Source organism: Watersipora subatra, chromosome 8 (genome assembly GCF_963576615.1).
Source record: "Watersipora subatra chromosome 8, tzWatSuba1.1, whole genome shotgun sequence".
Taxonomy (NCBI): domain Eukaryota; kingdom Metazoa; phylum Bryozoa; class Gymnolaemata; order Cheilostomatida; family Watersiporidae; genus Watersipora; species Watersipora subatra.
The window spans coordinates 53,102,822-53,125,397 of record NC_088715.1 but is presented as its reverse complement, the minus strand read 5'-3'; the positions used below and the strand labels follow the sequence as shown (position 1 = coordinate 53,125,397).

The 22,576-nt window shown below is 32.5% G+C and overlaps 1 protein-coding gene across 2 annotated transcripts; it reads right to left on the bottom strand.

Annotated features, from left to right (window-relative positions):
- Positions 1 to 550: 550 nt before the first annotated feature.
- Positions 551 to 18,870, bottom strand: LOC137401491 (MFS-type transporter SLC18B1-like). Of its 2 annotated transcripts, XM_068087867.1 has the most exons (12): positions 18,353 to 18,870; positions 16,862 to 16,935; positions 11,545 to 11,692; positions 10,328 to 10,396; positions 10,048 to 10,135; positions 7,762 to 7,827; positions 7,408 to 7,550; positions 6,026 to 6,121; positions 5,697 to 5,800; positions 3,948 to 4,043; positions 2,110 to 2,281; positions 551 to 1,908 (listed from the first exon to the last, which is right to left on the bottom strand). In XM_068087867.1, the coding sequence occupies exons 1-12, from the start codon at positions 18,635 to 18,637 to the stop codon at positions 1,678 to 1,680; spliced, it is 1,572 nt and encodes a 523-aa protein (XP_067943968.1). In that variant the 5' UTR covers positions 18,638 to 18,870; the 3' UTR covers positions 551 to 1,677. The 2 variants fall into 2 exon arrangements, with proteins under 2 accessions (XP_067943968.1, XP_067943969.1); XM_068087868.1 differs by lacking the exon at positions 7,762 to 7,827.
- Between the last annotated feature and the right edge of the window lie 3,706 nt (positions 18,871 to 22,576).

Sequence of the window (22,576 nt, the reverse complement as noted above, 5' to 3'; positions counted from 1 at the left end):
TTTCATAGACCATCTTTCTCTGTATTTTATATATTCAGTCTACCCTGTTTTTTAAGAATTTGACAACCAATTCGAGTTATTCATTTACTTAATCACTACTAGCTAGTACTAAAATCGCATCGTTTACTACTTTGTAACTGTAGCTCTATGCAATAATTATATCACTAGGTGAGAGAATTAATATCTTTGGCAAAGTTAATTCTTCAAAACATGACTTCTAATTCAAATTGTATCGCGGTAATTTGTGAGTCTCTAATAGCAATATGATAGAATACAATTAATTTTGGATTATCCGTATCCTTCTGTGTGCTGCATTGATATAAACTACATATAGTACATTGAGTAAAAGTGTATTAAACTACTTTGTTCTATTCAAATGATCCACAATATTTTAGAAAGAAGAATGAGAAATACTTAAAGTAATTCTTAAAGTTTTGTTAGAATTTGAATTTTGGTGATAAAATTGACACGGAAATTTGCTGAGTTATTTACAGTATGTCCATTGGACTGACTTCATTTAGCTTTTAGATTATAGCTTTTATTAGATGAGTAAACAACAGTCTTAATACTTAGATAACTTTTACAAAGGCAGAAGAGAGCATTAAACTGCATTGAAATAAAAATTTACATAAAAAATATGAAAGCGAGTATGGTTAGCGCTGTAATTACGAGTGACTTCTAGAACACAAGGCTCTTAAATCAAATAGCCATTTACAGTTGGTCAACAGTCTATAATAATGGTAAGATCCACATTTATAAATAATAATTTTATACGCAAATTGTTTCATAGATCGACTAAACAGTTTTCCACAATTAATCAATTTTGATGGGCATTCTTCTTTTTTAAAAGGTAGGAGTTTTCACTTTGGCAAAAGTCTAAATGTCACGCGTAGTCTTTGAAATATTATGAAAATATCTTGACAGCATAACAAGCATATATGCCAAGTGGAGTCACCCTAATATAGTCGTAAGCTAGAAACTTACAAAGAAATGAAAGCACTCTTGCAATTTGTTAGTTTCTACGGATTGACTTTCTTACATCATATATAATGCAAAATACTTTATATATACTGTATATATGATTGAAAACAAATGACAAATTAGTTTTAACTGGGCTACTTTTAATATCAAACAATGTGCAATATTATTTAAAGCTAATTAACGTTTTTTTCTACTACCTTTTTTATATTTTTCAGTTTCACAAAATTGTTTTAGCTATTTTAGTGTTACACGCAATACACCAGGAGTAAAATGCCAGACTTACTCAGACTCACAGTCTTTTGTTACCATTGTTATTATCATCTAAAAGTTTTTTAGGCAAGCTTTATTGCCAATATTTTTTTTTAGTTTGGTATAACTCCATTTTTATATTTAAATTCTTCTAGCTATATAGCTTTTGACTTCATACTTTTCTGTAAGCAGTTACATAACTAACATGATTTATCGATACAGATTAACAACTAGTTACTGCATGAGTAAACATTTAGACAAACTTAAAGACTTCTGATATACTTTTATGTACAATAGGTCAGTGTGAACCCCGCAAAACTCAAATATACAAAGCATAGATATCAAAGAATAATTTCAGACAATAGTTATACGACCTTCTTGATAAATAATAAGCTCACAGTAACAAATTTGCTTTAGAATTCATTAAAATGAAATTAAAAATTAAAACTACTCCTTGGTTGTAGGTTCAATATCTGGTTGGAGTTGAACTTTAGTGTATACTACTGGTTCCTGTAGACAAAGCTTCATTCTCTCTGAACAGGCTTCAGCTATCTGCTCAGTTTCTTTTTGTTTGTTGCTTTCATTTTTGGTATCAGCAGTTGTGTTCTCTTCTATGAAAAGTGTTGAGAGCTGATTGGTGCACTTGAGATGTAATAGATAACTTCCATAAAGAATTGCCTGCAGATATATTTATTATTTACTAGTAAAGGGTTAGACAGTGTCTTCCATACTACAGATTTTTCTCACTTATGGAAAGCACAATGATATGTTTCTCTCTCTCTCTTTCAGAGCATTTCCTGTTTTCTATAACATTATGGAGATTCAATTAAATTTTTTAGGAGACTAGGGTCGGATTAAAGCATTGCAACTTATACCAACCATTAAAGTGGTGATAGATGCAGCTAGAGTTTGAGCCAACTCAAAACCAATATTGTCTACAATGACTCCAGTCAGAATAGGACCCAAAGTGCTGCCTAAACAGAGACCACTGTTCATAAGTCCAGTCAGCAATCCATATGTATGTAGGCTGTTTTTAGGGTAGCCATTTATGCTACAAAAGCAACAGAAACTGTTTCATTGCATTACAGAAAGACCATCGTAAAACCCAAAGCTAGGTTTATTCAAACTTAACATTTTGATAATGTAAAGCCAAATTAATCTTTCGAATTAATAAAATTAACAGTCTGTTTCAAAAATTCTTTTAGTTTCTGGAAATTATTATGTTATGTATCTTTCTACTTGCAGCATCAAGATATTGCACTAGCCAGTCATTTTAGAACTTTGGTTATGAAAGATAAGAAAACAATAAGAGTTTTAAAAGAAAAAATTCACTTTATTCAAGTGTAATGTAGCTAGTGTAAATTGTGACAGTAAAAGCCTTCTAATTTTATGTTTAGTTGTGAATCCACGGTATTAAGCCTCAATCGACTCGTTTCAATCAGTTTTTAACGTTAAATAATATATGTAGTTAGTCAATGCGTGTATTAACATGCTACACCAAAATTGTATCGCGCAATTTCCAGTATACAAATTACTACTCCAACATATTCGATGGATTAGCCACTTCAGTAGTGGCAACACTGCTCTGTTTTTCCAGCTTATTTTCCTCTCATCAACTTTATACACTGTCTGCTTTTTATAGTGTATTACCCTGTGCTCAACTGCTGTTTATTTCTTTAAATAGACTGTTTTTTTCCTGTCAATCAAAGCAGTTTTCATTAATATGTTTTATTACGAGCCACTGTTTAAGGTGAAAGAACTGGGTGTTTTACTGGTTCACTAAGTTTGTCAAAGTCCGCACTGATACCAAATCGAATGTTTATCATGGCCAGTCAGAATATTTCCAAAGTTATTTCAAAGATAGCAGTTCACACAATTTTGATAATTTTAGTTAGTCAGCAATGAGGCTGATACAAGAATGATTGAGCTGATAGTAATCATTACAGAAGCAGTTGCAGTGTACAATTTTAGTTAGTCAAGTGGATTTAATATTAAATATTAAAAACACTCACTTTCGTTTGCATTCAAATTGTTTTATTTGAGTGAGAAAAACTCATAGCTTAGTGGTTGTTCTCTTTTTAATAAACACTAACAAGCTTATTAAGTAACAGAGAAAGCTTGGTTTTATTAATAATTGTTGACTAACTCAGTTATGAAGCCTCAACATTACTACATGCCTTGCGCTATTTGATCTGACAGTTATTCCATTTAAAGAAAAGCTCTCAATTCTTGGCTAAAAAAGCTTTATTTTCAATTGTGTAAGGATTTGATTGCCACATTGTATGTAAATGGTTAATTATCAGTGCAAAAGATTCGAGCACAATTTACTTTTTTTGCTAAAATTATTTCCAAAAATGGAAACTGAATGCAACACAAAAGGTCAAGTGTTTGCAAAAGCATTTCACAAGTACCAATTGTTAGTAACCATGAATTTGACAAAATAGTTTGATTTTTATATTGAAACTGTATAGAAATATTATTTGTAATGTATATTACTAAACACACATTATCTTGTCACAATCAAACCTGTTTTAAAATTCTAGACAGAGTAAATGCAGTAAAAATATGGCAACACAGTTTAGCAAAAGATAGTCTACAATAGTCAGATATATTAGCAAACAAAACAAAACCAAATTCTTAAATAGGTTAAGTTGTAAGCTAGGTAAAAGCTTACAGCTTTTTGACACAACCCAACAAGATGGATGGTAGGGTCTTACCGAGCTAGCTGAAGTGAAATGGAGAAAGGAAAGATGTAAAAAGCGCTGGCAAAAAATGCAAGGGCTCCCATTATTATGGAAGTTAGCATAAAGTACCTAAAAAGGAAAAATAACATATATTTATTGACATGGCCAAGCAAATTTTTATGCTCGATTTACTGATTACCCGATTTTAGAGTTTAAATTTCAAAATTTTCAGAATTGATTTAATTTTTTGCTTTTAAGAGCATTCAGTATTGAAAGTAAAGTTTTAATAGTCTATAAGTTACATAGATCATTTTGAACAGTTTTTGAAAAAAATATACAATGTTTGAATCTGCAATTGAAGAGTTTTTTACAAAGCTAGCATAAAATATAGTCATGTTAGTTTAATTTCTTTTAAATACATGACAACTATGAAAAACTCATAACAATTATGATGAACTCATTGTGTCTATTAAAAACTCCTCAATGACAGACTCATCACATCCATAACAAACTTGCCACTTTTATAAGAAATCTCATGACATCTAAATCCAACTCAATACATCTATGAAAAACTCATCCTTCGCATGTCAAATTTATCACTTTTATGCCAAACTTATTGTACCTATGACAAATACATTATTTCTATAAAAAAAACTCATCACATCTATGAAAAACGTATTTACTCCACGACAAAGTCACCAAATCTATGAGAAGTTTACTAGCTCTGTAACAAACTCACAGCATCTATAACATAATCATCACATCTATGAAAACACTTTCGAATAATTTATGTGTAAGCAATCTATACATCAGAGCTATTGAATGATTGATTCATCAAAGTTATTGCAGATATTTATGGTCATCGACCCTAATGGTTTCAGCAGTCTTTTGTTGTAGTAAGCTGCATCCTAGTTCTATGGTCCAGCCCATTTGCTGTTGGTAAATTTCAGCTGCTGTAGTGGGTGTTTTCCAAAATACTTATCGATGGTGTTTTATGGTCAACCTCTGCTTGGTTTTTGAAATTATATTTAGATTTTTTTAAACTATCAAAAACAGATGTTCTCTATTCTTTTAGAAGTCAGCTTTCAAACTAAACAGTTATTCAGGCATTATTAGGGTAGTAGAACCCTTATAGTAGTAGTGATGTTAGTATTGTATTGACTGGTAGTCTTTATCACTGCAGCTTATATTTTATCTAGCAATCCTAGTGAGTTAACATACTGTAATATAATCAACATTGTTTGAACTTTGCCATCCAAGATGTATTTGTTATGAATTGTTAGGGTGTCAATTTGTGTACAGATAGTTGGTACAAATCTACTGTGGGGGCTGAAAGGTTTGTTATGCTTACTCTAGAAGAATGCACATAAAAAAATATTGTTATGGAAATAAGATACCGCAATAGTCACAATTATATATGTAGACATAAGTGAGTTTTTACACTTGAATTTAGTTTTTAAACTTTATTTTTAGTGATATGGCCAGATGTGTGTTGAGCACTTGAGTGATGGCCAGTAAACATAGTCAGCAAAACAATTTTGACATTCACCAAACACATTTGTTATAAGAAAGCATTTGGTTATCCTTAATTGTTATCCAGCATTACTATCAATACTTTTTTAAAAGATACAGCTTTTATTTCAAAAAGAGAACTAGGATATAGTAAATTACTGCAGTCAATAGTCCTTGTAAATTTTAAGCAGTACAGCAAAATGCTTAGCTTTCTACCAAAAAAATTGGGCCACATTAGACCTGCAATTGTTTGAAATGCTTGATACTAACCTTTTTCCACCAAAGATGTAGCTTACAGGTGGAGATGGCAGCAGAAATACGCAAAGTGGAATAAAAACTATCCAAGTTGTCAGCAAAAGATACGGTGCATATTTCTACAATGAATACAATAAAACATTGTTATTATTGCGCAAGAATGTTTACAGCAATGTTTTAGTCCCACTACACTATTTCTGACTAATGATACGTACTAATTTTGCAAAACTTTTCAATTATTTTTTACCTATGAATAATACACTTCGTTTGGCACCTAGCCGTTTGTTGTTTTTTGTGTTGATATACAAAATGATTTACGAAAAAACTGCAAGCAGTTGACATACCTTATTGACAAACTTTGTGAGACCCACTATGCCAACAGCACTCAGTAGTGACCATATAGCATAGAGTATACCCATGGAAGCTGGAGATGTTCCAAACTGTAATACAAATTCAACAATTATGGTTGATTTCCTGGAACTACATGTAACTATTACATAAAAAATACAGTTTTTATTAGCATAAGAGCTGACAACAGAAATACCAAAATCTTAGTTTCCAGCAATATTATTAAAGAAGGAAAACCACCTAAATGAATGAAAACACTTATAAGGCTTTTTAAAGGTATTTGTCAAAACAATTGAAGGTCATTCAACATGCTAGAAGAAGTTGTTGCAGCTCAAAAACCTGCCATGGTTGAGTACTCAGTTGTAGAGCGCTTCCAAATGTAACTTGTTTATGATAGTTGTGCATTTAGAGAAAATTATCTGTCAAAATGTGATCCTAATGTTTCAAAGTCATAAATAACTGCGAGTATTAGCAAAGATTGCATACACCAGGCACTGACAAACAAGTAAAATAACACTGGTTAGTAGATTAGTGGAAAGTTACACCTACATATATATAGTAATTGATGTTTGAGAGAAAAATGTCTCAAAATCGTTAGCCTCTTGACAAGTTAAATTTGGTCCCAAAATCTCATTGAATACAAAAAGGTCTCGCAAAGCTAAAAAATTGTAACAGTAATGCTGTTTATTACAGCTAAAAAACTTGATAGAAAACAAAAATATTTCTTGTCCAGTTATTAGCATGCATGAGCAAATTTGTTATTATCTTTTTACATCAGGTAGCAAAACCATTTCTTTCGAAGCACCATATCAGTTGTATTGTTATTATAGTTAAGGAAGACATCAAGAGTAAAAATCTAGTGGGGTTTTAGGTCCAGTAAATATGATAGGGATATTACAGTCAAATTATTTAACATTATTACATTAAAATGAAACTACATCAATACAAGATCTTTCCATCGCTACTACCATTAGAAAAAAAAGATTTAAGAATAATCTGTACAGTTGGACTTTCCAACACTTTGTGTTCTCACTCTATGATCCAATAGCTCATTTTTTGTAAAAAAAAAGCATTAAACTTATGTTATGTTTCTGCAGATGAAAGAGTTTTAGGCACTATCTAGTTTTGATCTAGTTGTGTCAAAAATCTATTCTGATTATATTGCTGTATTTTACATTTTACCCATTATGAAGTTGATTCACATATCAAAAGCTTGCAAACTAAAACCAAAAAGTAACAAAATGAAAACTTTATTATAAGATTGATGAATTTTTTGAGACGAAATCACACAGACGCATAAATGATAGCATCTAATTAGATGAGAGATAAAACAAGGAAAAGACTGACCCGTTTACAACTGAGTTCAGTAATCACTTACAGATATGTGATAAAAAGTTGTGAGCTCAGTAGCTCGGCATGTCTCTGATAACTTTATAGTAACCCAGCTGAGAAACATTATAAACAGTCCAGGAATTGTAAGAAAGGATAAAAAGCCTCTGCTTGAACTTTTGCTTTTCTCCTCTGTAAAAAGCAACAAAAAGTGTCAAAGGATTGAAAGCGTGCACATTTTTTGCAGATTGTCAAACAAGTTTTTAAAGTTTTTTGCAAGCCTAATCCAACTAGCAACATTTAATCTGTACTTTATATATAAAATATTGATGAACTGTAAAATTATTATGAGTTATCACAAGTTTTGTCATCTTCAAAACTCACAAATGAGTAGTTTATTTACCTGCAGTTTTGGCAAAATTTCTTAAATGTTTATGAGAGCAAGTACAACTGTATCCTTGGCAGTTTTCTAAAACATGTCATTATGGTTTGCAGGCATCATTTTTAAGCATTTACTTAAACAATAGTCTCTGGTATGTTTGCACAGATAACATGTTTGCTGAAACTTTTAGATAGTATTTCTCCCTCAGCTTCATCATTCAATTCATGATTATAGATAATTAAATGCAACAAAAGCTAAGTTACAATGAAACTCCAAAATATGGCGACCCTTGGAACCACTCCAAGCACTTGAACCTTGTTCAAGTTGTGATCACAAATCCAATGTTCTTTTGGTTTCTGGTTAACGTACTTTCACTGCCTTGTAGTGTAGATAAAAAATTGATAAAATTCAGATACACTAACACCTGATATCTTCTCACAATGAGGAGAGAGTGATCTGAGACAATATTCACTGTTCACGGCTAGCTAAAGGACCAATTGGTAGACGTTTGCATCGTGTTCATATCATGCGAGTGTTTGAAATATTAAATTTTTGTTGTTTTCAGTGCGTGCATCATTCTTTAATTTATTAGCCAGTAGCCCAAAATTTTGTAGTGATGGTATTGAAAATGGTTACTAAGGAATCCAAGCAAAAATAATAAGGAAATTCGATGAATGGAGAAACAAAAATTTCTCTGCTGAAATAAGGAAAGCAATTAGTTAGTTTTAAAATCTTAACTGATTTATTGCATAAAACCCTCAAACAAATGCTCACAACTCATTTTGATGGACAAATACACAGGTAATGTTTATATAATTTGAGCAGTCACCATAGAGAGACTTTTTTTGTCCCTTTACTTTTCAAAATAGAAGTGACAGACAACATAGTTGCAAAGAAGCATTGCCATCGCCTCATAGAATGATTTCAGATCACAATCACAACCTCAAAACAGATGATTGTCAGATTCCAGGGTTCTACAGGACCAATAAGGATAGCTTGAGGAACGCGTTAACTTGAGAGTTTATGTTGTCAGTAACCTAATTTATAACTGTAATATAGTGCTTAATTGCTTAATACCAGATGTTACTTGCAATAAAGTTGTTGTTTCTATACATCATCTACAACATGACGCCAAAAGTTCCCTTTTTCCAATTACAAATCAGTTGAAATACAAGCTTGTTAAACCTAAAATTTGGTCTAATGAGACATTGTAAAAGAACTCGCTGCAACTCTTTGCTACTCCATAAGAAGCCACACTACTATGAGTGTATAAGGCAAATATATATCTTTCAAATATATATAATAAATACAGTTGAGAGTGCACATACAATCAGTTACATGGAATGAATTTTTCCTGTGCTCTAGCTTACTTGACTCATCCAGACTTCTTTTATATGATTATTGTCAATACGCTCTGCTCTTTTGCAAAAAAGGCTGAATCATTAACAAATCGGTTTTTCCAACTCGGCTCGGTATCAGGTCGGCGTTTTAGCTGCCAGCTTAGTCTCAGGCCTTTCTTTCATTTGCCGGTTCAGTCATAGATCATAGGCCGGTCTTCATTTCTGCCAACTCGGTGATCACCTGGTTTTCTTATCGGCCAACTGCCAAGTGGCTGTGTTTTTGGCCAAGTTGAGGTTGACTGAGTTTCTCCTTGGCTCTGACCAGTGGTGCCTAGCAAAGTCTCTAGCAGCGCAGATGTGCTGAGCCTAGCAGAGCCGCTCTGGTCTAAGTGCGGAGCTTGACCCTCTTTAACCCAAAGAAAAGGAGGGCCATCGCGACCTATCGGTCGCGGTAGCTCCTATTGGTTCTGAGTCTAGCTATCGCTTCCTATTACACTATTACATATAATTGGTTAATATACTAGCACAACTGTCTAATATTAGCTCTATTAAATGGTAAAATGTTTTACAGCTAAGGTTTTTATATCATAATATGTGAAACAAATTTAGTCTAAATTAGACAGAGTAATCTTATTTTAGCATCAATGATGTTGACCTTGGCCTAATCTTTGTGAAATAGCATATAATGATTAACACACGCAAATCTGGAAAATATGACACTCTTTTGCAGATAAAATTATTTGCCACTTCATTGGCTGGAAGGCTAGTTTAGCTGTTTGAAAATAAAACCATATGCCTGTAACATACATATATTTTGCTGCATCATATATCAGAGGTAAAACAATCACTCTACTACCACACTCTGGTAAGAAAAAAAAGACTTTGTATGAAAGATTATATTAGCGACAGTATGACATAAGTCGATAACTGTAATATTTACAAGCATTCTAGTATGAGTTTTACTTACCAACTTTAGGAAGAATGCAACAAAAGACTGGTAGTAGAATCAACAGACAGGCTCCAGAAATACAGAACATGTATGTGTAGCCAACCATCTAAAAAAGCAATAATTTTTTGTGACGTATTGAAGTATAGGTAAATATGACAATCTGCCACTAGTTTATTACTACAAAGCCGATGTTCAGTACAGTTTTGGTTAGCTACTGAAAACCTTTCAAAAAAATAAATAATTAAGCGGTGAACTTTTGAATGTGCCATAAACAGATACACCAGTTATTTAAACTTACTTGATAGATAAAAGCACCAAAAGCAGGTCCTAGTGCATATCCAACCATATTTCCTGTTTCCACAAAAGCCTGTAAAAAAAATAAATACTTAAAAATCAAAATGTGATCAGAGGTAATCAGAGCAAGCACATGACCTAATAAAATTAGGTCATGCACTTCCTAATAAAATAAACACTAATAAAAACTGAGGGACACTTGCTACTGCGGTTAATTAAGTTACATGGATCCACCGGTAATGTAAAAGGTCACGAAGGCGCATGCTAAAGAGATTCTAGGGCTATATGAGCCTCTTCTTCATGGTTCGCTATTAAATCAGTTTAAAAGAAGTTACATATTAGTAGATTAATTTAATTTAAAAACTTACGCAGTAGTAAAATTGCAATGGTAATGAAAACTGGTGTGAAATACATTGTAGCTCTTTTAGAATTTTATTGCAAATCTTATAATAAAAACAATGTTAATTTATTACTTCAGGTAATTGATACCGCTTCTACGCAAAATATCTTATATTTTAATCTAAGACATAAGCTTTCAAGAACACACCTAATTTTTTAGTTTTTACGGCATAATTCTATTGCTGTATGAAACAAATATATCAGCCATTTGAAATTGTTTAATTATTGTTTAACAATTACATGCATAAACTTTAATGAAAAGATTGGAGTTGTAGTGAAAGTTGCACAAATTTTATTATCATCATGCCTTTAAATTCTTCAATGTTTTAACGAATGCATGTATAAGGCCTGTTTACATCTGCGTAAAGATTTCCATACCTTAAACAACAAGCTGACTTCAGCTTAAAGGCCTATCTTAAGCAACAAGCTGTTTTCAGAATTTTGTTGTAATTATTAGCCTTTGTGCTTGAACTTTGCTTTTTAGGAAAAAACTTTAACTAAAACTGTCATGCTTTAAAGTTGTAAATCCATGATTATGTAATTAAGTTCAAGATTGAAATTGTGGTATCTGTTTAAACTCTATCTAAAAAATTTAAGTTTCCTATGCATTCACTGTATTTTAACTTTGAATCACTCATCATCCAAAGCCAAGCAGCACTATTTTAGAAATAAGTAAAATTCTATAATGATGAGTATCAAATAAAAAAACAGTGAATATGTGAAGCTTATAGACATCTTTCTCAAAAATGAAATATGAAAAATTTAAAAAGATATAGCTGAAGCTGTTTAAAGATAAATTCTGCTAGATGCTATATGACTTACCACAATAGTAATAGATTCATAGCCTGAAGCTTTCATTAATAGGCTCGTTCCTGAGACATTCAACATAGCTGACCCCATGCCAGCCACACACATGATAGCTATGCAGGTAATCAAGAAGATAGTTGTGGAGTTGATGGAGCTGGTAATCCTGTAGCAGAATTAGCAGCTAATAACATTAAAGTGCACTTATGATATGGTCACACGTGCCAATTTTTTCATTGGTTCTGACCAAAATCATGAAATGAACAAAAAACACAGAATTATTCAGCGAAAGCTCACAGAATTTTCAAAGCTGTGCACACAAAAATCGTTGACGAAAAGCTTTCAATCGGGTAAACAAATTCTTAGCGAGCACAATTCTAGCAGCTTTCGAAATTTATATAGTTCAAGGCACATAATGAAGCATGCAAGAAAAATACTAATGCAATCCGCCACTGTAATTGCGATGCAATTGACTTGAGTGCGCTGAAGATGGCAACTCTTTCTACAACGAAACTTTTGCTGCTAAAAATAAATTGTTATTATTAAAAAAGAAAAGATTCGTAACCATAATGTCCAAACAATAAAGAACCAACGATAGCGCAATTTAGGCAGTTGCATTGTATGAACTATGTTGAATTACATTGGTTCTTTTTAGAGCTGCACAACGATTATAAAAGTTGATCGCGATTAATAACTGGTCTGAACCAGTTAATCTTCGATTAATCTTAGAATTAATCTAGCAAAAAGCTGCATATTCAAAATCAAATAATACAGATACATATAGATTAATTATATTAAACAATTGTTAGCAGTAGTAGATGTTATGTACAATGTACATAAGTTACAATGTAATAATTATTATGAGTATGAAAACTGTCTATTAAAGTCTATAATTAAGTCAGCCAACAGTTGAGGCAGCACAGTTTATTCAAATTATCTGAATAGAGATATGCCCTCTTCCTACATACAATATTGCCAGCTTTAGAGAATAGCCGCTCACAGGAGACAGTAGTGCCGGTAGTCAGTAGTACTAGTTATTGTCTGCGACAGCTGGTGATGATTTCTGCGCGGTAGGATGAAAACTAGTTAAAATATATCTTAATGATGATGTGCTGTGGTGGTAAGCAAATTCTTTCTGGCATATACTGCACTTCGCTTTCTTGTTTACGCTTCCAACAACTTACAGAAATGCGCTACCTAGGGTGGAAGACATTTTTCTGCTTTCATGTTCCAATAAAGTGTCAATCTTATATTACTAATATTCTGAAGCTGAAATATGATTGTGATTTTTTTGAAAAATAAAAATACATGTATAATTTACTTAAGAAAGTTTTTAAAAATAAACAAAATTAAACTGAAGGATATTAAATAATACTCGAATCACTTTGTTGCTATTACTTAGAAACATGTTCAAACAACTAACAGCATGGCTGCTTACAGCTAGATCGGCAGGGCACTTGTGCATTGTAATGTATAAACAAGTTTAATGTTAGCGAGTCACTGTGTTTTCATAGTTGAGTGCAAAATAATTGTGGTTTAATTTATTGGTAAGAAAGTGTTGCTTGTCATAATATTCATTGTTAGTAAATTAAATGGTAGTAACCTGCTACGTTAGTATTACTAACGTATGGTACTAAACAGTACAAAGGAAAGGAACCACATCAAAATCACCACCTCAGTTGCAGTTTAATTGAAGATTAATTGGCCCAACCCAGTTGGGCCAATTAATCTCTCAGTTAATTAACGGCTATCATTGGGCAGCTATAGTACTTTTATTGTGTGTCATAATACGTGTCTTGGATTACATAGATATCAATTGCGAAAGCTGCCAAAGTCGCACTCGATAATAATTTGTTTAGCTAATTAAAAGCGTTTTGTTGGCGATATCGGTGCACATGTACAGCTCTGACAATTCTGTGAACTTTGGCCAAATAATTCTGGTTTTTATGCATTTCGTGAATTCAGTCGGAACCAACAGAAAAATCAGCACATTTGGCCATACTTTTACAGATGGGTAGATAAATTACACACTTTAGGGACCAGTATTTTGAACAAAAAATGAATGATAATATTTCTTTGTAGCCGATAGAACTTTTGGCATCAAATTGTGTGTAAACCGATCAATAAAACTTGTCAAAATCTAGATCGGCCGACTGTTGGAAAAGGTTTATTTTTGATCAATTAAAGCTCTGATCAATTAATTTTTAAATTAGCCCTAACTGCCAATATAACTTGCTCATTGCAACAAATCTTCCAGTTGACCAACCATATCACAGCATTCAGTCATCCAACCAATCTGAGCAGGTCTAGTGTTAGTTTATTTTCTAATGCTTGACTATAAAAATATCTGTGTCTATCTCTATAATTGACGAGGTGATAATTCGAGTTTAAAAAAAGTTGGAAAAAAATGATTTCATCCAACGAGATTCAAACGCATGACTTTCTATTTGATTTACCTACCATCTATCATTGAATAATAATTGTGCAGATACTGATGCAGGTACAACAGTCAGTGTCACCCAGCACACTGGACTGCCAGGCACTACTGACCAATAAAATAGATGAACATACTTGTGCGCCTGTAATAGCATTCGGCAATGTAGATCGGCCAATGTGATTATTTGCAAAGCCAATCAGGTATTGTAAAAGACGCTGTCCCGTCTTTCAAGGCACACTATCTAATTCCCCTTTTTCTAGCCTAAACATAATCACACGTGAGAGTAGAGTGCTTTAGTATATATGTTCATATAACTGGCACAATCGCAGCCAAGGGCTACTTTGCTATCACAGAAAAAGTGCCAACCTTTAATTTGGTTGGCTCACGACAACAACAAGTATTACCTTAGTTGGTGTGATCAAACTCGTGATGTCATAATTACATAAGTCATGGAAAGGCGTTATTTAATATGCAAGGAAAATGAGAGGATTATATAAATTTTAGCAAGACATTAATTAATAAACAACAAAAACAATAATCAACAACTAAATACATATATACATACAATTACGGATACTGAAGAATAATAAAGTATGAGTTTGTTTTGTAAAATGTAGCTGCCGATGTCTGTCATACTATGGCCACCACGGTAGGCATCAAAAAACCAGCTAAAACTAGTCATAGGTTATTTGCCCATGTACAAACAGCATATAACTATATAGCAGCATATAACTATATAGCAGCATATAACTATATAGCAGCATATAACTATATAGCAGCAATAAGTATATTGCTACGTCTTTTGCATTTTACAAATGTTGACGTTTGGAAAATGAATGGCATCAGTTTTCATATAGTTTTTCCATTTCAAAGTTGATCTAGCATCATGCACCTTAAATTGTTGTTAGGCCAGCGACAACGCATTATGTAAATTTAACTATACCAGCGATATGTTTTAAAATAAGCTACTTATTGGTCCATCTGTTTAAGTCATAATAATATTCATAGCAATAGAAGTTATGCAGACAATATATTTTAGGTTTTTAAATGATTCTTGATGCATAAATACATCCATAAAAAAACTTATATTGCTGCAGATTTAGTACACGTTCCAAATAGAGTCGTCTATAGCTATGACTTTTTATGGTAGTTGTAAGTTTACACACAAAGGTTTGTGAAATACTGACTATGTTTTCAACTGGAGTAATTTGACATCCAGTAGTTGTTTGTCACATGAATACGGTTGGCAAACAATTGATTTATCATTAACATAAATCTACGCTTTGCTTGTGATCATCAAAAAAAGGCTTTAACCTGACCAAAAGAATTTGTACACAAAATTAGCAAGTAATTTGTTATGACTCATCGCTGAAGGTTACTTCTCTTTTGCTAAACGGTAAAATATGTGTTTCACTTGGTGCATACAAGATACTATTAGCTAACTTAGTTCTCACTGAAGATTACTAATTTAAAATTATTTTTAGTATGAAACGGCCTCAAGCTATTCAGTTTCCTGTACTTTGGCTGATAAACTGTTATTGTCCTTTGATCAATCTTTGCCTATGATCTCATAGACTATATGAAAAATATGACCATCATTCTTACTGCTTGTTAGCGCACGCTTGTTAGCATGCGCTAACAGGCAGTAAGAATTATGATCGTATTTTTCCATTGGATATCAATCGCTAATGTAATTCAGTCAATGAAATCATGAGCAAAGTTTGACATAATAAACATAAAAGAAAGCTGAATCAGATTTGTTATACTTAGTGGTTGCCATGGAGCTATCATCTAGTAATTTAAGGTGCATCATCTATGCCTCCTATTAGAAGCTTAAGCAAAGCTTCCCACATTGTTGAAAAGTTTAAGCATAGCTTTAAACAGCATGATTGTTGCTAGGAAAAAAGTTCTGCTAAAATGCTTCATGCATAAGATTGAAACTAGATTTTCTTTCAATTTTCTTTCTAAATATGCACAATGTGTGTAACAATCATATTAGAAGTTCTCCAAAAATTAGGAAAAAAACTATTGCTTTTTTTAACAATACCTAGTATCACAGTACCATTTACTGTGATACTAAATATTTTTTATATTAAAAATAATCTAATAATCTTAATTGGTTTCAAAAAATGGCTGAACTACAGAATTGCATGTAAAAAACCTTTTTATCACTATGATTTCTGTCAGAATACTATTGAAGACTTAAAAGTGGGAAGTAAATTATAATAATGCACACACAGTCAGCATCACAGGCATTCAGCTAAAGATGAGGTAAAGTAATAGTATGATAGCAAAGCAAGCACAACACTCTTTTAGTAAAAGGTCTTAAATGTGGCATAAAACTCCAAAAATCATAAAGTTTAGATAAACCAAATAATCTGATATGCAGAATTCAATTTATAAACTGTGTAGGCAGGTTTAATAATTAAAAAGCAGTTTTGATAACCTGATTAAAAGCTAGGTCACATGAATCAGAATGTTGCAATGAATTATCTATTGCTATGTAACGTTGTTTTAAAAGCGAGTATTGAAGTACTGTACATTCAATTCGCTTTACCTAATCTGTTCTTAAAAATATATCTGTAAGCTTCCCATCAGTATTCTATGAGAACTAGAAATAAAGCTTGAGATCGTTACTTAAAATAAAAATGTATTAGTAAAACAAATGACGAAAGAAAGTTATCTAAAACAAAACTCCATTTTTCAGTTCACTTTTAGGCAGAGTTAAAGATGTTTTGCAGAGCAGTTATCAATAGATGACTAGGAAACAAGTAAATAAAAACTCAGTGTCTGGAGGTCATGAAGGTCACTTTTTAGTAATCTATAAACTATTTCGCAATAGTATTCATGGGAGCTTACATAGTCTACAAAATTATCAAATGAGTATTTAAGACTTACCCAAAAGAGATGAACGCTGCTCCAGCAGCTGCTGTTCCTATAGCAAAAAGCTTCTTTGGATGGCATCTACTAAACTGAATAAACAAATTAAAACATTCAAATAGTAGTTTTGCCACTATTATAACTACTTCAAGTTAAGTTTACAAAAACTATTTTAACTGTTCTAATCAGTCATCTGTAGATAAAAAATCGCAACTTACTGATTCCCACCAGTTATTAAATCATATTTTTAAGTAATAAAACAAAAACAACACAATTGGTAAATTATCTCATAATATAAAATTAATTGCCTAAAAATTACCATAGTCGATGCTAATGAGTTAAAGATAGCAAAAATGTGACAAGTTTGATGGCAGAAGATAGCTGAGCTCGAGGCCAAAAAAGCCCTCACAACTGGCCGACCATGCTGAGGACAAGAGAGCGGCTAGACCTCTGAGTTACTAGGTCTCAAAGAAGCTCTGCTACACCGTGGTGAGAGGAGACCAGTTTGCCCTCAACCTATTCGGGAGTTTGGCAGGCTAGACATTAGCAAGTAAAGACGGCTGGCAAAACCACTAAAAATTGCACATTAAGTGTTAATCTATTACTAAGCAGACAGATGAATATTTGACCTGCTATCGAGTCGGTAGAAGAAAGACCAACCTGCTAATAAGCCGAGAGATAAAAACAGACCTGCCACCAAGTTGGCCTTTCCCAAAAAGAGGTGAAGTTTATCAATGCAAATGATATATAAGAGGCTGAGTAAGAAGGACTTGGCGAAGCACAAAAAAGCCTCGTTAAATGCAGCTACTTCTTGTACACACATTCACTGTTATTTTATTATAAATTTATGTATGTAATGACATTCATGCTCTAATTGGTTCGGTTCATTGTGGAGCGTTTAAAGATTGCAGCAGATCATTTACCCAAGGTTCAGTATTTTATTGGTGCTATTGCAGATTTAATTTGTTTTAGTTGAAATTGTGTCAACTGATTTTTAATGAATGATATAATATTATTCCAACAGTAAAAATAACCTAAAAACAGCCAACATTTTTTAAAAGTCAGAACTGCAGTCAAATGTTACAATGTATATACCGATTATGAAAGTGCAAATTAGAGAGTTACGGAGGTGAAGCACTAAATAATGTCAAATAAAAATTTCTGTTTCATATTTGTTTATATACTAGAATCAGGTTAGCTAAAAATTAGTATACATATCAGACTGGGATAAAAAGTTACTTTAGTTCCTTCATTACTCTCCAAAAAAATTAACTTAAGCTGATTGAATAGCTGAGCTATTATATTACTTTAACTGCATGAAAAAGTGTATACTTTGAACTTTAAAAATTTTTAAGTCATTTTACTTTGTAAAAGTAAAAAATATATTGTTAATCAACTTCATAAGTGTTGTTTGACCTAATAATACTTTGTCTCATTTTTCTAAAAAGTATTCAGTTTGTTTACGTGTACAGCTAACTGCTTTAGTAAACTAATTATATAGTGACTCACCATTGATCCAGCAAATGGAGCTGTCACAAATCTAGCAAAGTCAAAAGCTGAAAAGACAACTCCAACCTCGGTCAGTAGCAAACCTTTGCTAAGGGCGACATCAGGAAAGAATGGAATGAGAAGAGTGTCAATACAAAATGATAAAAATATCAAAGCTAAAATAATTACAACCATAGAGTTATGTTTATCTTTAACTGGTGGTAGTTCTTCAGTTGAACCAGATTCAGTAATTTCAGTAAACAGTCTTTCATATTCCTCCATGTTATCTGAGTCGTCTTTTTGCATGTTGAGCTAGTAACTAAATGGAGATTCTACTTTATGCCAGTTATTCTAAGATTAGTATAAGTGTTTATGCGGTTACCAAGAATTACGATCGCCAATAACTTATTGAGGTAATTATTTTGATGTGGTTGGCTGATTCATGTTTAGCTGCATACTTTAAATTATAGCGAAGTTGTTGCTAATGACAGTAAGAGCCTTGAACAAGTGGCGAGATACTTTTCTGTTAGTGAGGCTTGCACTGATGATTAAGGGTTCATTGATGATTATAGAGATTAGGTTTTTGCCTCATAGCAAATCAGCGTCTGTTTCTATGGTATCTAAGCTAATTTGACAAATTAACATAGTTCTACGTGCACAGTAGATTGGCAGAATATTGTTTTTGGCTGCATCCATGTTACAATTTGCTAAACAGCTAAATAGAAAGCTGACTCCTTATGCAATTATCTGTTGTGATGAAAACTTACCTACAGACAACCAACATAATACTGCAATAATTAATTTGAATTTTTAAAAAAAATTTTAACCATTCTAGTTAAAAAAGTCTCTGTAGGTTAAACATAAACGATATCAAAATTATGTTGCCTTTTGTAAGTATTTTTTTGAATTCTCAAGATACAAGTCCTATAATTACATCTCAGCCCCGCAACAGGTTTGTACAAATATTGAACGACTTTAGACTGTTTACTTTCTAGCAGACAAATAGGACGCTAATGTTATATTAGAAAAATGAATCTAACTACCATAATATGGGAGCATTCTAATTATTTGTAGAACTAAAATAATCCCATGCCTAACTTGACCTAAAGAAACTTCCAAAACATATCATACATTTTTTAAAGTCAGTTAAGCACAACCACATAATTTTGAGTAGAATTATTAAAATCAATCTTTGTCAATCAATCAATCAAGGAATTATTTGTACCATTTGTAATCATTTATTTTAAAAAACATAAATATTGATAAACTCGGTAAGTTGGGTCACAAATCTTGTTTCAAAATGCCCTCTATTAAAAGACTTATAATGCTTTCACATAATGTACTTCATCAGTATCGAATAAACACTCCACTGAGTGTGCTTTGTATTGTAAAACAAGGTCTTCTGCGACATTGTTAATATTCTAACCAGAATGAGTAAATAGTCACTATAAAAGATGGTTTCTTTATATAAGTGCAGATTTTCATTGCTTGCAAGTTTATATGTATTTTTAATATGAATAAGCAATGACAAAGCCAACTTATAAAATAAAAACAGCATATATTTGAGGGAAAGACCAGACTTCTGAGTAAGGGAAGAATTAGTAATAGTATTTAACAGGCTTATAGGATAGAAATAGAAATAGATATAAATAGGGACAGAACAGGAAGTAAGTGAAAGTAAACTAAAATTTATTGTGATGCTTCATCATTACAATATGAATGTGTCTGCCATTCACATTTCTATCACTTGGAATATTAATAGTGATTTAAGAGTAATTTTATTAGGGTTTAATATTTAGAGGTTTATGATGCATAATATTTTTCTAATTACAGGCTTAAACTGAGATTTGTAATATAAAATGAGTAATATTATGGTAAAATTAAAGTAATTTGACACAAAAACAAGGCAGTTACATGAACGAAAGCAATAAATGAGTTGCACTTTCATTCGCATGCCAGAGCATATTGCATCGGGACACCCTCGATTTCCTGTAGTGCCTGCAGGCTTATGGCACAGTTAGCTAGTAATATATTTATTTTTTGTCCATAAAAATACTAAAAGTTTGGTGGCTGGTTGCCAATTGAAAAGCAGTTTTACCACACTCTCCACTATTTTGACGTTGTAATTTTTGAACATTTCTGCTATTGATTTGAACATCTGATGTGTGGTTAAACTATTAACTAGCAGGTGAAAAGACTGAAATTGGTAAAATCATGTTTGTCATAGGCAGCGTTTACTAGTGAAAAATAGTACCAATACCTTGGTACATTTAGCTAGCCTGTAAGTCTAGCAGAGAGTACAAGCAGCTCAATCCTCACACTTTTGTTGCTAAGCATTTTGGTATGGCTAAGCGATGAACCATAGTCGCCAAACTTATCACAGGGGCTTATAAGCCATTAGTTCGGATAGTGATAATTAGTTTTTTCAGTATGTGAATCACTTGAGAAGTTAAAAACAAGAGTTTTCCTTTATTAAAAAGAGAAGAGATAACTTTACAAATGTGCACACTAATGAGTGTAAAATAGGTTTCACATCACTATTTCAAAATGTCCACTTGTTAATCAAAATAATTACAACTCAAGCCAACATTTCAAAATTTTTAATGTTTTCAAAGTTATCCAAACTGGTTTTTCATTATTATGATCTTATTATCTCAATATTAAATTTGTTATGGAGAAGTAAAACCAATATTAGCAAGACATTCTTTTGAATGATCCAGAGGTTGTCTTTTGTACATCTAGATCTATGCAAAACAGAGTATTGTGTATGATGCAAAGATTACCAAAAAATTGGCAAAAGATTAAGACACGTTTCTTTATATAGTAAAAACTCGTTTTAGAGTATTACGCGTTATAATATCTAAATGTTTACTTGTCCTAGTTTACTGTCAGTTGCATAAATATGACTTCTTAATATGTTTCTTTACTAGTTGTTTTGTCTAAGCTCTTATTATTAATTGAACTATTTTTGTAGCTCTCTCTCTCTTTCATTTTTTCTGTCTATTTATCTCTCTCTCTTGCAGTTTCTTTTTCACTTTGTTTTTCCTAGCTTCCATCTCACCTCTACTTCCTTAATCCCTATTTTTTGTTTTACTCCATATAACTCTCTCACACAGACACACATGCACACACGGGCACGCGCAGGCGCACAAACACACACGCACACGCACATGCATGCTCACTTGTACACACCTGCTGCTGTTACATGATAATACCGCATTATACTTTGGACAGCTAAAGACAAAGGTCTTGTATAACAATGACCTGATGTTCAAAACTAAATGCTCTGCATATCGGGACATTATTCTATCATCTCTGTTATATGGGGCAGAGACTTGGCCAGTATACAAGCTATTTGCTGACAGATACCGCACTTACATGTACATGATGAGACATTTACATCAGACTCTAATTTTGAAGTAGCGAAATTCCAATTCAAATCAGGATGTTATAGCTCAAGCCAACCTACCTAACGTGTGTGAAATTCTCATTCACAAGAATCTAAGATGGTCTGGTCATGTACACAAAATGGAGGACATCAGAGTACCCAAACATATCTTTTACTCACAACTCAGAAAGAATGTTCAAGACATTGGCATGCCAAAATTAAAGTTTAAAGACACTGTTTGATGCAACATAAAAAAACAAAAATAAACCCGCTTGAAGCTGGCAATCTCTCAGTAAAAATTGAGGCCAATGGAGAAGTGTGATTCATGGAGTTCATCTTCAGATACGAAAGAAAGCTAATATATATGCATATATATGTATATATATATATATTTATATATATACGCCACATTTTATGAAGCGCATAAAATGTGGCTTGCCCAAATACCGGCAGCAATAAACTCATGTGAGTTGCAGAAAAGTGCACTGTTGGAAACAGCTTAGGTCTTGAGGCGAGTGCTCAAACCCTCAGATCTCTAGTAAGAGACTCAAGTTAGAGCAGAAGTTACTACCCATACGGGTTAACCGGTGTGAGAAAACAATTTTTTGTTATATATGTAAAATATATATAAGAATCCCATTACCATGAGTGTTGACTTCTTGCCATGAAGCATCTAAATTGCCTTGCAGATTTTAAGAAATGTCAATATATAGATATATATTATTATATTAACATTTTTTAAAGTCTGCGAGGTGACTTAATTGCTTTATGACAGGAAGTCAACTCTCATTGGTAATGAGATTTGTCTTCCTTGCCTTCTGTGAGCTGCACTGATGAGGCTTCAATAGCCAAAACAG

Coding starts and splice junctions, on each gene's coding strand:
- LOC137401491 (XM_068087867.1), bottom strand. CDS start 18,637: ATGCAAAAAGACGACTCAGATAACATGGAGGAATATGAAAGACTGTTT. Junction 16,936..18,352: donor CTCCATTTGCTGGATCAATG/GTGAGTCACTAT, acceptor TTGTTTATTCAG/TTTAGTAGATGCCATCCAAA. Junction 11,693..16,861: donor GCAGCGTTCATCTCTTTTGG/GTAAGTCTTAAA, acceptor ATTCTGCTACAG/GATTACCAGCTCCATCAACT.